We start from the raw sequence: 17,734 nt of genomic DNA, 5'->3' as shown, positions 1-17,734 counted from the left end.
GAGCCCGCGTTCCGAGATTCAGCAGTGAACGGGACCACACTCTGCAAACTTGCAGACGGAACGAGAAAGGGTTAATGAGACCGCCAAGGGTGGGAGAGTGTTGAGTGTGTGCGCGTAGCCCAATAGGGTTTTTATTATTATACATCCAAGTCTTAATGGTATGCAAATGAGCTGTGCAGAATTGTGCTGGTAAGTCAGGATATGCGGCAAACTTAATCTCAGTGCAGAATAGACGCAATACACAGGCTGTGTACCCCTCTTGCCAGTTTAATAGGAGCGCAGGACAACTGGCTTACGGTTTGGCGTTCAGTACGCAACCGAATGAATCTTGCTGCTCCGACGTTTCAAGTCCTGAGCGAGTTACTTCACAAAAATAAACACGAGCGACAGCGTGAACGAAAACACGACGACGATTTGTGGCATCGTTAGCCACGCCTGGGGGTTGGGGCTCGGAGCTCGGAGTGCCGGGCCAGAACCGCAAACAGCCTCGGTCTCGAATTCGAGTTTCAGCCGCTGCCTGCGATTCCAAGAAAATATTTTGGCGATGCTGCGCTGGCACTCGTCGGCAACACCGGCTTAAAAAAATTGGAAAATCTATAAACAAATGTAGAATAAATCGGGTGACATTTCTGACCTCTCTCGATACGAGTGCTACGAAGAAGAGCCATTACATACACATTTGTCACCTATCATGTATTTTCTCTCTCTTCCAAGGCTGTTACTGATGAGCGTGTTGGATTTTTTTGCGATTAAACAGGCCTCCTTTGAGTGTAACGAGTGAGTTGATGGTCGTCTCCGCCATTATCCACATCGTCACCTATCATGTATTTTCTCTCTCTTTCAAGGCCGCGTTATTGATGAGCGTGTTGTGTTTTTGTGCGATGAAACAGGCCTCTCCTTTGAGTGCAACGAGGGAGTGATTGTGGTCTCCCACCATCAAGATTGTAACGACCAATCACAGCTTGTTAATACGCCACTCGGCGATAAAATGCGCCGCTGCCGTAAAACACCACGAAGCAGATCGATGCTTTCAAGTCGAGTCTGCCTCTACCGCTTGCAACTGGCAGTGCGCACAACTGCTCTCGACCGACAGCGGAGACATCCAAATAGAAGCAATTCGGTTGCATGCCCATGTCACGTGACCGATTGCTCAGGTGCGCACACGGCTTTGGACGCGATGTAAACGTTGAAAGTGTCGTCGTCCTCGTCTTTCTGGGGCACACTCACCCACTAGGATCTTGGCGGCCGGGTTGTCCACCCCGATGGACTTGAGGATGGTGGCGCCGTCGTTGGTGACCGTCACTATTGCCTCCCCCGAGCCGGACGAGCCCAGGAGGATCTTGTCCTACGGGGAGCGAGAGGGAACGCGCGCGAGCGAGCGAGCACGCTCCGTTTAACAATCAACAATAAGCAGTATTATTATTATGCGCATTTGGTATTCGTGCCGTCATGCCTACCGCGCTAAGGGTTGGTTTCGCGGCGACATTACGCAGTGGTTTCACAGCAGGCGGGCGATGCCACTGTGTGGACTCCAAATTGATTTAAAAAAAATCGGCAAATTCGGAGCACGACGCCGGCACACAATGGCCCACTCTTTACGAACGACGTCGTAACAGGATGTGTAACTTTTGATTTACAGCTTTCGTGACTGCAGGGATTCATATTCTTGGTTCTTTCGGTAAAGTCACGTAGAAGGGTAATAATAAAATAAAACCCCCTCCAACCCAGCTTAAATAGACGCTCCAAGCCCGGTGGTGTTTCATTCAGACGCTGTCTTTCCGATAGACCTGTTCTTCACCTGAGGACGGCTGCTTGCGTTGTGGCCGAAACGTCGTGAGAAATATTTTATTATGTTTAATTTTTATTATTTTATTATTTCCCTTCTACGTGACTTTACCGAAAGAACCAAGAATAGGATCTGTAACGTCCGCTCTGAAGCAGAGGGTGGGAGGTGGGTAGCGTTGTTGAGTTTAAAACGCCCGCAGCAATTTCTGCACCGCGTGGCCGGGCGTCACGCGACGACCAGCCCCGCGTCACCGCCACCGTTTAGTTACGAGCCGTGCGGCTCGGCGATCCCACAAGGTGAGACGCGCCGCTTTGTGGCGACGCGTCGACGGGCGGGCTGGAGGAGCGGACAACGTGGTCTGGGTGGCGGTGAGCGGTGCAGGTGTGAGGTGGGGGGGAGGAGGGTGGGGGTACAAGGCCCTAGTGGTCAAACCAAGCAGCAGCGTTAGCACCGGTGTTCATCAGAATGACACGTCACCTCAAGGTAATGGTGTTTGGGTTGGTTTTTTTTTTTACCGCCTGCTACAAAAAAAAAAACTCGCAAGGCGGGTGTCAAAATTTTGAGGGCCAATTACTCAGGAGACCCACGAAACTATTCGGTGATGCTGCTTGCACACATACAATTAGGGTGTCGCTATTATTTTGTTAAAACACTTTGTTCCCAAGACCTGTCTGGAGGGAAACATTTAAACCGAGTCTTGAGACTCAGCGAGACCCGCCCCGTGTAAAACAAAGGATTTACAATCATTTAAAGTTTAAAAAAATTACACTTCGCAGGGATAGAGAGCGTCGGTTTCCCTGCTGAAACGAGCAATGAAGCGGCGCTCATCCCCACCGATGTTCACAAACCGGTGGTGGAAATTCCACGTTCCCATGGGCAGGGGACAGCTTCTCCGTAGAACAGTCACTGTCCGTCCATGTCCCACAAAGTGGCTCTCATTTTATTAAACCTTGAGAGGCACGATGATGATAATGTTGACGACAACTCCCCAACTGGGATTTGAACTTGCGACCCTCCGACTGAGAGTGGAGTGGTCGAATTGAAGTACTAACCGACTGAATAATCACACCACACATTAAGTCGTACTGTAGTATAACACACGCTTCAGATACATTTAAACCACAAACTATTTTTTACTCTACCAGGTAAGGCCCACTGAGCTATATCACGCTTTCTCAGAGGCGACCTGGCCACAAATGATAGCTCAGCAAAGTGGCATATCGCGTGGAAATTGATAGCAGCCAAATACTCCAAGCGCGCGTTGATTCTAAATGTTGAGGACCCGGAGAAAAATCCACGGGGAGAACATGCAAACTTATACAGCAAATATACAGCAGGCTTCAGGGTCGGGTTCCAACCCACGACCTCCTGTATAACAGATACCTGAGATCAAATCGCCGAGTGCGTCGGACGCCAACGGATCTCAGAAGCTCAGCGGGTTTGAGCCTGCTAGAGCTTGGATTGGCACGTAAAACAATAGCCACTGTGGGCAGCGAAGCAAACGCATTGTTACGCCGCACAATGCTGCCGCAAAGGCTACACTCCGCGCGCCTCCAACGACCCGCACTGCCCAGAGCGCGGCGTGAGGGAGGCCCCTCATCCAGCAGCGGAGCGGACCGAGAAGACGGCCCCGCACGCGTGCGCGCGCGCGCGAGCACGCCCCGCGGGAGTCTCTGGCACGGCAGAACGACGTGGGTGGGAAGGCGGGGGGGGGAGGGCGTGTTCGTTTCTCAAGTGCCGAGTATCCCCGTGTAGCCTGTCACGAATAAATACACGGTGCATTCGCCCGTTCTGACGAAACGATCAACACACGGGGAATTAATGCCGCGCGTTTTAATGCGGGGTTTATTTCTGATGAGCTAATTGCGCCCTGTAACGTGTTCGCGGCGAGCTCGTGATTAGCGGTGTCAAACGCCGAGTATCAACGGAGCAGGAAAAACCTAATCGTTTTCCTCCCACGTCCATCAACCGAGACGGAGACCTCCTACCCACCGCCTCCACCGCCGTCTCTCTCGCAACCGCCACTTCCACGTCTCCTCTGCCGCACGAGATCCTCGCCCACGGCTTCATCGCTTCGCATCTCCTCCTCCTCCTGCAGCGCCCTCCTCACTCCTTCCCCAAATCCCTCGCCGCCTTTGACGATAATTCTTCCCGCGATAATAACCGTAATGATGGAGAGTTGCTTCTGAAAGGGTGCCCCTTTACGCCGTCGCGTTTAGTGGCTTGCATCTCATCTGTAATGGGATTTTTTTTTACTTACCGCGACGACGCATTCTCATTTTGAATTATGGCAAAGGGGATCTTTAACGTCCGCAGACGGCACCACGTACGGTATTATCCAGGGCAGCCTGCCGGATTCAAACCGCACCCCTCTACTCGGCTACATCACACACACACCCCCCCCCCCCCCCCAAACGATTGTCAGATTTCTGACAAGGTTGCGAGACTCAGGAGGCCTTCATCCAGCAGTGGACTGATCATGGCTGTTGTTGATAATGATGATGATAATTGGTATTGCTCAACACTAGCAAGGTCAGATGAGTAACTTATCGATCGCTTAAAGCGCGATGACAACGCTATGCCAATTTCGCTCCATCATCTGCAGTGATTGTTAATCAGCGAAGACTTTAAACGTTATCGATTAGCAAGTCGCCTAAACTGTGTTTAGAATCTGGCCCGGTGGCTCAGAGGTCAGGGGGTCACACAGCACTGAACTGGCACCACCGAGATCCCGGGCCCACATTTCCTTTTTCACTCAACACGGCTAAGTTCCAGCTCCGACAATCATTGTACGCACGATTGACCGCCGTGTGCGAAGTACGCTACTCTCGGCAGCGCAAGTACGGTGGGGGAAGCGATGCCCTCGACTGTCGCGCGGACCAGAAACTGAGGTCGCAACCGGGTACCCGATACCCGTACCCTACCCGATACCCGGCCGGGTACGGGTACGGGTAGCCGTTTGCAACCCTGGTGCGGCCGGGTACGGGTAAGGAATCAAAACCCGTTTGCGACCTCTGACCAGAAGTCAATTTGACGGGATCTCCAGAGTAGCCCTGTGACGTCCGCTTCTGCGGGCCGTTCTCCAACGCGACGACGGATTGCACCGGCTCTCCCGAGAGATGCCGACGGAATTCTCCACCGTCGTGACAACGTCGCGGCCGACAGTGCAAAATTAGATAATACTGGGGGAAGGGACAAACAAGTCTAGTTTGGGTGACTCACCATGCCCTTGGGGCCCAGGGTGCTTTTGACCAAGTCTCCAATGTAGATGGCGCCGATGAAGGAAGACTGGCAGAGGGAGGAGGGAAGTGGGAAAAAGACGAAAGAGTAAACATCCATGGCATCAGTGAACACAACAACAATGCAGCCGAACAGACACAACAACAACCGCCATCCACTACTAAGTGACGCGAAAGGACCTTCTAACCACTCGGCTACCCTGGATGCTGTGGAAAGGCTTCCGTAATAAATAAAAACACAAGACTAGCTTGTTGCCGCATTCAAACGCCTACGTTCAAGAGCCCTGTTGTAATAACATCTGGGGGGATTGCACCGAGAGCCAGACCCAAGCACCGGGCGAGTGTGCACAGGATGTGTGCGACCGTGGTCATTACTTCACGGGTGCCCCTTACAAATTGTGCACGCCAGGGACCGGGAACGCACACCACCCGCCGTGTAAACAGGGCCACAAACCACTGGGGCATCAATTGAATTGCAGGTGGCTCAGCACCGCACACGCACGACGAGCTGCGCATGTCCGAGATGTTGGAGCCACTCCGTGCCTGTCGCTCGTGACAACGGGAGTTGACGTCAAAAATCGGTGAGGCGATGTACCGCACGCTGCGTACCGAGCCTCCGGGTGGAGGGATATTTTCAACTCGGTTGCGGCTCCAACTCTTAATGCATCGCACTCAAATGAGCATCGAAGCGGTTGCTCACTGCATGTTTACAGCCCTGAGCCACTGCTATAAATACCACATTCCTATGCCAGGGGCAAGTCGATCCATCGGGCAACCACTGTTGGGATTCTCCACGAGGCGCTGCTCATTGGCACCCATCACATTTTACCGACCACAGAGGGAACCAGGAGTTGAACTCGCAACCATCGGCCTTGAGTCACGATGAGGCCAGTGGTCGAGACTAAAGCTGGAGTGGCAGCAGCCGGAAGGAGGGAACACGCCCCGAGATGACGTCCAGCGCGGAGATGGAGCAACGAAAGCAGTCGGTGTGGAGGAGCTAGATGGATTGTTGCATCGTGCGACCATGAGTGGATGGCAAGAATTTCATATTTTTTTTATATTTTAAGTGTTTTTTTTTATTTGACCAGTAAAGGCTCACTAAGCTAACAAAAACTATTTTTTCAGAAGCGGCCTGGCCACCACAAACGATAGCCTAAATGAAGTCGCCGCTTATCATCACGTGTAAATGTATAGCAGCAAAGTACTCTAAACGCGCGACGTCGATTCTAAACGTGGAGGAGAAAAACTGGAGGAGCCAGAGAATAATCCACGCGACCACAGGGAGAACATGCAAACTCCTGATACACAGGGCATCAGGGTTGGGATCGAACCCACCACCACCACCCTCCTGTGTACCAGGTGCCTAGATCCAACAGAGGATAGAGACGGTGGCGAGATGATTTAATTCTATATTTGAAGTTTTCGTGACTGCAAGGATCCATACTCTTGTTATTTCGGTAAAGTCACGTAGGTGAAAAAATAAAATAAAATGTTTTAAAATAATCTAATTAAATCACGACGTTTCGGAAGCAACACAAGCTTCTGTCATCAGGTGGGACAACCACAGCAAAAAACAAGATGATTTTAGCCCGCGCTTGGCCAACACGCCAGTCAATGCAACATCCTCTTGCGCGCACGCCCATTTCATTGGGGCGGGGGTGACAAGAGGGCAGCCAGCCACAACAATCAGGCCGCCAATTGCTGAACACATCCCTGCGGAGGGAGCTGGTAGGAACGTTGGGTTGCTCGGTCAATGGCCAGGGTCAACGGCGGCGTGGTGTATTCCACAAATATGGCCGACTGTGAGAGCGGGCACAAGCCGGCGTGAGTAGGTTAAACGTTGAGTTTTATAAGGGCACCACGGGGTGACCAGCCCCTCCCCACCCAGCCCCACCCCCCACCCAGCCCCACCCTCCCACCCCCCACCCAGCAACACTCTCCCACCCCCCACCCTCCCCACCCAGCCCCTCCCCACCCAGCCCCACCCTCCCCCCTCCCTCCCCACCCAGCCCCTCCCTGCACGACAGACACAATAATCCCCTGTGGGCTGGTTTAACCAGGAGATTCCTACCAGTAACAATCTCCTCTCCGTCTACTTTGCAGCAGTAGGACCTGGCACAAGCAAATGCGTACGCACAGACAAATTAAATCAACCAACTCACTGCCCTTGAGGGCCACTCCAGGTTTCATCACAGGATCTCACTGGTGCCAGTTCGGTGCTCTCACTTCTAAGCCAGATGGCCACCCCTCCATCGGATCGTTTAAACATTTATCTCTACTGCCTAACGCGTTGGCACGACTGTGCTAACATCGCGAGATCAAGTGCCCACCCGAATTCCTTGCGAGAGCGGTAGTAAGGGATTCCGAAAGGCACGAGGAAGCGGATACCGCAGGGCTACCGCTGATATTCCTATAGCAGCAGTCGCAGCAGCAGCAGCTGCAGCAGCAGCAGCAGCAGCCGTAGCCGCACCAACCATATAACAACTCCTCTCCCGCGGCCCACCCTGGCTCCTCTACGCTTAACCAGTCTACGTAACAAAGGCTCAGTCCCAGCAGTAGCCACAGCAGTACCAACCTTAACATAAAAACTCCTCTCCAAGGGCCTACCTTGGCTCCTCCCCTCCTCAACCAGTACATATACAAGGTCGGGTCTCTTGGGATTTCTCTTTACTTGATACAGCTATCGTGCTGTGACTGTTCCACCTGAAGACGGAAGCTTGTGTTGCCTCCGAAACGTCGTGATTTGTTATTTTATTTTATTTCTATTATTACTTTTATTAATTATATTTTTTACCTACATGACTTTACCGAAAAAACCTAAGAGTATGATATTCCTATTTCGAGTGAGCTCTGGTCCACTCGAGCAGAGGGGCACCACGTTCCCACTCGCCCTGCCACAGGAGAGTAATGTTCGTCAAAAGACAATCAAAGCGGCACATTACTTTGCAGAGCTGGAATTCATCCGAGCGGAATGCAAAATCAACTTTAAAAACGCGACCGTTCTTTGTTTTTTTTGCACAGTAATCGGTGACCGGGCTGAAACCGTCAACTCACCGCACCTGAGAACCCGGTTCAATCGCAGGCAGTGACTGAAACCCGGGTTCGAACCCAGGGTCTCAGCGGCGACGTCTCAGCGCCTCCGACCTCTTGGCAAACGTAACGAGAACCGATTCTCGCCGCACGCGACACTCCCAAAAAACCGCCAGCAGCAACGCACGCACGGACGGACGGACAATTCGCCACGCTTCAATCAGTGGCCGCAACAGGCAATTACCGTAATCGGCTTCCAATCTGTTACTCGGCGGAATAATGAGGCGCCTCGCGCAATCAGCCAACATCGAAGAAAAAAGCGCGGTGATTTACAGCCCTCGATAATTTCACGCGTTTTTAAATTCGACGGACTCGTCGTTGTTGGCGGCGGCTTATGTAAGCACTCCACGCTCGGGCAAGCTATTTTTTTTTTGTACGTTTTTTTTATCGTTTTTCAACAACGAAAAGCACCAAATCCTTAATGCATTTGCTCCATCTGTCTGTCACGGGGAGTTCGGGGAGGGAGGGATTAACGCTTGTAAAGAATTATTATTTCTACGTTTAACACGCACTCCATTCGCTTGCTCTCGTCGCGAGAGAACGACTCTGAGGCGCGAGCAACCATTGGCAAGCAGGAAGGCAGCAGTAGTCACGTGATGAGTAGGAGTGCCAACAACTGGCCAAGCTCTGCAAGTCCTCTATATATGAAGGTGTTACAGGATAGGGAGGATGAGGCTACACATTCGGGCCTCATCGCTGCTGCACGGAAAGATGTCCGTTTTCACAGGGGGCGGCGGCGGCGAGGGGTTCAGAGTGGGAGTGGCCACACAGAGGTCACGTGATTTAGGGTAGGCTTCGGGTGATTTAGATAATGAAAGAACATACCGATGCGCTTCAAGAGGAGAGTGTTCAATTCAGGTAATGCTTTTAGAAAATAAGAATTGTAAATTACATTTATAAAGCACCTCTATTCAAAGGACTCGAGGTGTTCAACATCACAAAACTAAATTTGGTCGGAAACATGACAATCAACAATGGGACGAACAATGGCACGAAATTTCGATGTAAAGCTTTCGTGACTGCAGGGATTCGTATTCTTGATTCTTTTGGTAAAGTCACGTAGAAGGGAAAAAATAAAATAATAAAAATATAAAACAATAAAAATTCTCACGACGTTTCGACTGCAACACAAGCAATCATCATCAGGTGTGAAATCCACAGCAAGAAAATTTGAAAAAAAGTGGCGGTTTGTTCCTGACGTCAGCACCACGGAGAGCGATTTGGCAGTTGGCCAGATGGACGAGTCCATCTATGTTCGGAAAAGAGGAGGGGGGGAGCAGAAAAATGGAATGCGGTCTGCAAGTCACCGTAAGCGTGAACACAATCAATGGGAAAGAATATTAAGTGAAGATTGCACAGAGAGAGAAAAAGAGAAAAGCACGGATCAAAAAACTATGCATTTGCTCCGTCTGTCTCACTTGATACAGCTATCGTGCTGTGACGGTTCCACCTGAAGACGGAAGCTTGTGTTGCCTCCGAAACGTCGTGATTTTCATTTTATTTTTATTTTACTTTTATTAATTTTAATTTTTTACCTACGTGACTTTACCGAAAAAACCTAAGAATATGAATCCTTGCAGTCACGAAAGCTTCAAATCTAGAATCACGAAACTTTGCAGTGAATTGAGTGAACACAAGCTGGCTTAGGCAGTACACGTCGCGTTGCTGGAGGGGTTTGAGGGCCAGTGGAGTAGAAGGGTGACTGGAGTGGCAGGCGAAGGAAGAAAGGGCACAGAGGCCCGCGAGGGCAACCACAACCGTGCACGCTGGCGCAGCAAGACCAGTTCACGCGAGGGTCGCTCATCCCCTCCTGCTGCTGCCAGAGGCATCAAAGTGCCGTTGACCTCCTGTCCTTGGTCTAGTCCGGCCTCAAGGCCACCTTTCCCCTTCTCCTCTGCCCTTCACGCACGCCGACTGTTTATGCGGCAGGCGGCATTTGGTTCGGACGCTCGTGCACCAGAGGTCGCAACCGGGTACCCGATACCCGTACCCTACCCGATACCCGGCTACCCGTACCCGGCCAGGTACGGGTACCCGTTTGCGACCCTGGTGCGGCCGGGTACGGGTAGGCCGTGAGTCACTAGTGAGTAACCGTTTGTCACTCATTTTGGGTAGGGTACGGGTAGGGAACGGGTACCCATACCCAGCCAGGTACGGGTACCCATTTGCGACCCTGGTGCGGCCGGGTACGGGTACGGGTAAAGAATCAAAACCCGTTTGCGACCTCTGTCGTGCACTAAGACGCAATGCATCAGGGAACGGAACCAAACCGAGGTTCGCGGTTCCAAATGGGTTCAATAACGAATAAATATTAAGCATCACAAGCTTGGATGGTAACAGATCTATCTTTAAAAAGGGCTGCAAAACCCGTAAACAAAAGTCGTCCACGGTCGCCAACACTTCTTCATCCAGCGGGAGGAGGTCGCTCCTTCTCAGCTTCTGCTCCCGCTGTCTGGAATTCCCTCCCCGCTTCAACTCCTCCGGCGAGGTTTAGACTCCGCTGCCGCCATTGTTCAAGTTCAGCCTAAAGGCCCCATTTGTTTCCGCGGGCACAGCAGCAGCGCGCCGAACAACAATGTTTAACCCTGCGACGCGTCCGGACCACGCGCTTGCATTTAGACGTCCATATGAATATAAATTCGAATGCATTAGAAAGTATATGTCAGTAATGCTGGGCATTGTCTATTATTACACGTGCTTGTGCATGCATGAATACAAACACGATTTAAGCAATAGAACCTGGAAAATAAACATCGCCCACAGCATTCCTCCACCAACAATTTAACCACAACTTTATTGATTCACACGGAGGAAGCGCCGAAGCTTCACCCCTTCAACAAAAGAGTTGAGTATTCCTGTTCAATGCGGAGAGAAAATGTGTTCTTTTTAGGTCAGCGAAATCGGCGGGGGGAAATATTATTAAATGAAGCTTTCGTTAATAGCACTTTCGCGCGGATGAGATATATATAACACGATTTCCCATCCATATTTAAAAGTCAATTTAAGGTGTGAACCGATGTGTTTCCTCCACGGTAATGAATAAAGTCGTCATTACAACAGTCGTTAAGTTATACTTGAAGTACAGTACAAAATGTACGTACTGTACTTTAGTGTTTAAAAGGTCTCTCTATAGGCGCCCACAAAGAGCAATCTTCCGACTTTTACTGCATCTCCCTTTGTGTGAGCATCTCCCTTTGTGTGTTTATCTACCTCTGTGTGAGCATCTCCCTTTGTCTGAGCATCTCCCTCTGTGTGAGCATCTCCCTTTGTTTGGGCATCTCTCTTTGTGTGAGCATCTCCCTTTGTCTTTCCGACTCCACCTCACACACAGAGAAAGAAGTGTTTGATGTTGCGAATAAGCAATAAAAACACTGCTTATTTGCAATAAACATTGCTTATTTGCAAGTAAATGGGCGAGAAAACGGCAACACGAAGAGGTCCCCAGGTGTAGCCTCTACCGTACCCTGCAATCAAAGACACACACGGGAGGGCATTTAGCTCGCCAATTTGGAGCTAAGATGCAAATTTTACCCGGTTCTGAACGGTTCTCTCTCTCAAACGGCTGAACCAGAATCGAAACCTTCGAAACCCACTTTGAACCGACTGAACGGCGAGCGGGGTTCAGCTGGCTATCTTTGTACCCCCAACACCAATCGGCTCGGCTCCCTGCGTTGTGCTGCAAAGCGGGGAGTGGCAGGGGCACGAGATCGGATTGTGACACCGCGAGAACGAGGGACATCCCGAGGGCTTGGGGAGGTCGCCCTCCAGCCATGGCCGGTCAACGATGATGCCGGTTATAAATTAGTTTGTTTTTTGCTGGAATAAGCGGTCCTCTTTGTTGACCCCTACAAGTGCGTGCGCACAGACGAGCAACGGCCAAGTAAAGTTTAAGGTAAAGAGGGCAGACCTGCAAGTGCTTACTCACATCACTGCTGGCAGAGAAAGGTCTCCCCCCCCACCTAAAGCCAACTCTTTGAGGGTATTGGAACTTTTTCACGCTGACCAGACGCGTCGAACGGAGTGTGCTGCCCACACTTCACCAGCACACGCGCCCTGCCGGTCACAGACGGTGCTGTAAACCGCCCGCGCTGCTGTGGGCAGCGGAGGGAATTTCAGAAATTCACAGCGTCGTTTCGACTGCCCCGCCAGGAGATGGAATCGAACCAGCGGCCTCTGGGTTGCAAGCGCGGCGCGCCGCTGCTCACCGCCACAACCGCCTGCCGTGGCCACCATCGCGCTCTATATGTCACAGAGCCCTAGAGGTGAGTCCGCCGGCTAACGCGTGCGCTGCACCGTTGCTCTGCTCAGCGATGCGCGACGCTCACATCATACCCCACTCATCACGCGCACGCTTCAGTGCCTGCCTGCGTCAGCCGCCTCCCCGCAGAAAGAGCTCCGTTCGAAAAAAAAATGCCGTGCACCCAGGCGCTGATGCTGTTTCGCTGCAACGGGAGGAAGAATTTGCTTCGCTGCTCTCAGTTAAATTTTAAAATCAATGTTTTTTGATGCTGCATTTGGCTGCTGTGGTTGTAATGGTTGAGCCCTCTGGACTTGCAATCCAAGGGTCACCGGTTCGATTCCATGTCCCCCCCCCCACCACCAACACCCCCTATCCATGCCTCCTCTTTCCAAAGAGCAACAGTCGGTCCACTCGGCACCACGTATACGGCTGCACCACGGTTAAGTCGATGTTGGTTGTTTGACTTGCATCCCACTGGGATTTTTGCACACAGCGTTGGTGTACGGTGTTTTTTTCTGCAATATTTTGCTGTCTTTTCTTGGATTTTCTGTTTGCACTCAGTCACATATTCACTTTAAGATGTATATTTGTTCATGTTTTTGTTTTTTTTGTGTGTTGCGGTTGCACCCGATTCAAGAGCCGAATGGCTCACAGGGCTATACCTAATCAATGAACTTGAACATGAGAGGGTCTTGTGTGGTGGGGTAAAGTGTGAGAATGGCCACCTCTTCCAAGACGATTGGTGAGGGTGGAAGAGGAGGCCAAATACACTCTGTAGGATCTCTAGATCTCCCTATAGCCGAGGGCCTTCCGACAACAGTGTCATGAGCGGGAAATTGCAGGGCTGTACCTTTAGCCTTTTACTGCATTGGCACATTTAGCTAAAACTCAACAATTTCATGAATAACACTGCCCTAAATATATAGATGAAACAAGTGACATTCCAGGAAACGGACCTTCTCCACAGCCAAGAAACAGGCCACAGAGATTGAATAATAGTTTGGAGACTGCAAAATACACAATGGGGCTCAGACAGAATTTATATTTTAAGAATGTCTCCAACTTGTAGCCGGATCAAACCAGTGAGAAATGGTTATTCGTATGAGCGACGAATCTATATTCTTGTATGTATTTACATAATTTTTTTTGCATCTTTGTCCGGAAAGCTCCGCATATGGATGGACCTAACATCAGTCGCGAGTGATATTTGCACCGATCTGATCAGCGTGAAGTACTGTCAAACGACCCATTTATTTAAAAAAATTATTTATAAGTTACTAATCATTTGTGTTAATTGTTGTAACTGGATGCTAATGTTTAGCTTTTTAATGTTATACACTCACTAGTGTTTTAAATTTACTGGATTTTATTTTCCATAGTCTGGGTATGGCCTGTAGCCATGAGGCTTTAAAATGGCCCACGCAATATTTAACCCATCGCCACAAAAGCCTGAGCAGCACTAATCGGGTCCTAGAGGGAAATATGTTGTTGGCATGGCAACACAATTTTTTATATTTGCACGCCTCAAGTTACTTTGTCTCTCTAAGGGCCTCTTGCAGTGGCGAATATAAACCGGTCCTGGACCTCCCCAAAGTCAACTCAGCCTTTCCGTTTGAGTACCTGATGCGGCGGGTAAAACATCAGCACTGGGGAGACAAATACGGCCAGGCGTGGTGCTGGTCACTCACCCCTTGTGTGCCGTGCCAGCCTTTCATAGGCGCTTGCTTACAGCACTTGCCCCGACGATTTGTTAAAAAGCTATACAAGGTGGATATGTCTATGGTTGCCCGCAAAACACATTGTCCTGCGGAGGGAGCTGGTAGGAACGTTGGGTTGCTCGGTCAATGGCCAGGGTCAACGGCGGCGTGGTGTATTCCGCAAATATGGCCGACTGTGAAGGGCGGGCACAAGTCGGCGTGAGTAGGTTAAACGTTGAGTTGTATAAGGGCACCACAGGGTGACCAGCCCCTCCCCACCCAGCCCCTCCCTCCCCACCCAGCCCCTCCCTCCCCACACAGTCCCTCCCTGCACGACGGACACAACAATCTCCTGTGGGCTGGTGTAACCAGGAGGTTCCTACCAGTAAGATATTTTAAATTCCTGATTGGCACCTTAGTAAGTCACATTTTACTTTTGACCAAATAATTCTGGAGATGAGTCTTACCAGCCGAGCTGTCTCCGCCTTTTCTTCATCGGCCCCTGACTTCAAGATGTTGATTGGAGCGAGAGACACCTGCAAACACAATGCACGGGGTTACAATCAGCGAGTAGACAGGCCAGCAACATCGATCGGTGAGTTAGATGGACTGACAGCAACCATCAGTGAGTAGAGAGAGGCACCCAGTACCAGAGACTGAACCCAGAAACTTTTGAGGGGAGGGGGGGTTCACGTTTTGATTGAGCTGAGAACGCAAGAAACCAGGAAGTGTCTCATATAAACGGTGACCTGGGTCACCTAATGACAAAAGCACTAATGCAAAATACAGTAGATGAAAAGAGCAAATAAAAAAGAACCGAATTGAAATAAGAGCAAAAACAACATAAATAAATCAGAGAAAATAAACAACGGCATCACAGAAGCAATCGGAACACTATGCACAAACATGAATCAATACTAAATAAGATAAATATCCTGTAACGAAAATTGGATCAGACAAATTACTTTTAAAAACAGAGGAAAATTAACTTACGGAAAAATTATGAACCACCTCTTTCGAATTGGGTTAACCATGCCTTGGGAGTGAAGCCTCGATCAGAGTCATGCTGATTCAGTCTCTGCACAACCATTATCAACCCCTTGTCATACAAAATAGACACACACAGACACGAGGAATAATCCTAGAATAACAGGGATGTCAATTCAATGTCCCTGACATGACAATTACGAATGACATGGCCATTATGCATGTGAATTGGATACTCAGGTCCAGGGCTTGAATCCAACATCTCAGCGATGCCGGCTCCGTTCCACTAACATGGCCACGATGACTCGGGACACACCCGTTATGCCCCAATATGGCTCAAGTTTCCATGTAAATGACCAACATTATGAACCTCTCTTGGCGATGGTGAACCTGGCCATTGTGAGCTTGACACGCCCCCATTAGGAGCTGTCAAAACCATCATGAAATAAAATTGGCCATTGTGAACCTTACTTGGCCATTGTCAATACGTGACGTCCATCATAAACCTGACGCACCCATTAGGAACCGGACATTGGAAAGTATGAACCGGACATAGGCATCAATATGAATCTGACATAACCATCAATATGAATCTGACATGTCCATCAAACCTGACAACGCCCATTACGATCCTAGGCTATCGTGAACCGAACTCGCCCTATGTGAACCTTGCATGGCCATTGAGAACTTGACATGGCCATCATGAATCCAACTCGTCCACTGTGAACCTGGCATGGTTATTATGAATCTGGCATGGCTATTGTGAACCTGACATGGCCATCGTGAACCTGGCATTGCTATTGTGAACCTGGCATGGCCATTGAGAACCTGACATGGCCATCATGAATCAAACTCGTCCACTGTGAACCTGGCATGGCTATTGTGAACCTGGCATGGCCATTGAGAACCTGACATGGCCATCATGAATCTAACTCGTCCACTGTGAACCTGGCATGGTTATTGTGAAACTGACATGGCCATCGTGAACCTGGCATTGCTATTGTGAACCTGGCATGGCCACTGTGAACCTGGCATGGCCATTGAGAATCTGACATGGCCATCATGAATCAAACTCGTCCACTGTGAACCTGGCATGGCTATTGTGAACCTGGCATGGCCATTGAGAACCTGACATGGCCATCGTGAATCCAACTCGTCCACTGTGAACCTGGCATGGTTATTGTGAATTTGGCATGGCCATCGTGAACCTGACATGGCCATCGTGAACCTGGCATGGCTATTGTGAACCTGGCATGGCCATTGAGAACCTGACATGGCCATCGTGAATCCAACTCGTCCACTGTGAACCTGGCATGGTTATTGTGAATTTGGCATGGCCATCGTGAACCTGACATGGCTATTGTGAACCTGGCATGGCCATTGAGAATCTGACATGGCCATTATGAATCCAACTCGTCCACTGTGAATCTGGCATGGCAATTGTGAACTTAACTAGGGCACTGTAAACCTTGCATAGCCATTGTGAACCTGGCATTGCCATCGTGAACCTGGCATGGCTATCATGAACCGAACTCGTCCATCGTGAACCTGACATGGCTATTGTGAACCTGGCATGGCCATTGAGAACTTGACATGGCCATCATGAACCCAACTCGTCCATCGTGAACCTGGCATGGCCACTTGGAACCTGGCATGGCCATCGTGAACCTCAAACGGTGCAGAGCCGTCACAGGCACCATCTATGGCCATGTGCAGAGAACCCTAAGAATCTCACCCACGCCATTTCACACGCCGTTACGGACAAAAGCGAAGCCCAAATTGAATTTCAACAGTTAGACGCAGTGCAAACAAATAAAACACCGCGCATACAATACGCGTGACAATTAAACGCGAGCCTCAGCGCGTGAAAAAAAATCGTGGTATTGTTAAAAAAATTTAAGCAACGCCCATTCATTCAGCGCGCAGACCTCACGAAGCACACAACCCCCCCCCCCCAACCCCCTTACCGAGTCAATCTATTGCCGGCGAACACCAGAACGATCAAGTTTAAACGTCGACACTCACGAATCATCCGTGCGCGCGTTAAGAACGATAACAATTCTCTCCCCACCCCCCTCACTCGAACCGACGGCGTCAGGCCTAGGCTAGGCTAGGCCTTGACCGGCTTCGGGGCCGATCACTAATTCGACAGCCGTCGTGGCGATTGCCTCCGTTGTTGGTGAGCAGGGTGAGAGAGAGAGAGAGACGGTGAGCGATAGAGAGGGGAGGTGAGAGACAGAGAGAGGGAGACTCACCATGGTGAGGATTCTTGACGAGCGGCAGGGGAAGCGTGCGGAATGAATTCGCGAACTTTCCACGTGGGGGAGGGCGGGAGGGTGCGTTTCTTAGGGTTCGAGGACACGGGCGGTGTCATAGCGGAGGATTTCCCTCTGGTCGTGGGTGGGGGGTGGTGGGGGGGTGAGGAGCGGTGGTGGAGCGGTTAGCGCGCCGCGCTACGAACCTGGCGACTCGAGTTCGATTCCCGCTCACGGCCAACACCCAGTGACGATTATCTGAACCGGTACTGGGCCTCCCTTAGGTCGACTCAGCCTCAAATTAGTACCCGGTGCGGTGTGTAAAACATCGCCACTGGGGAGACAAAGGCGGCCGGGCGTGGTGCTGGCCACCCACCCCCCTCGTGTGCCACAGTGCCGGCCTTCATAGGTGCTCGCTAACAGCACTTGCCCCTACAGTC

General features: G+C 50.6%; 1 protein-coding gene across 1 annotated transcript in view; it reads right to left on the bottom strand.

Moving 5' to 3' along the window:
• The window catches only part of CCT2 (chaperonin containing TCP1 subunit 2), a 44,111-nt gene extending 26,690 nt beyond the window's left edge, over positions 1-17,421 (bottom strand). The window contains exons 1-4 of the mRNA XM_061552954.1: positions 17,295-17,421; positions 14,520-14,588; positions 5,009-5,074; positions 1,228-1,345 (exon numbers count right to left, since the gene is read on the bottom strand). Coding sequence (XP_061408938.1) covers positions 1,228-1,345; positions 5,009-5,074; positions 14,520-14,588; positions 17,295-17,297 — 256 coding nt within the window. The 5' untranslated portion in view covers positions 17,298-17,421. The remainder of the gene's footprint in view (positions 1-1,227; positions 1,346-5,008; positions 5,075-14,519; positions 14,589-17,294) is intronic.
• Between the last annotated feature and the right edge of the window lie 313 nt (positions 17,422-17,734).

Source organism: Lethenteron reissneri, chromosome 2, assembly GCF_015708825.2.
Source record: "Lethenteron reissneri isolate LAM-NWPU_2019-01 chromosome 2, ASM1570882v1, whole genome shotgun sequence".
Classification (NCBI taxonomy): domain Eukaryota; kingdom Metazoa; phylum Chordata; class Hyperoartia; order Petromyzontiformes; family Petromyzontidae; genus Lethenteron; species Lethenteron reissneri.
This window is presented reverse-complemented; position numbering and strand designations above follow the sequence as displayed.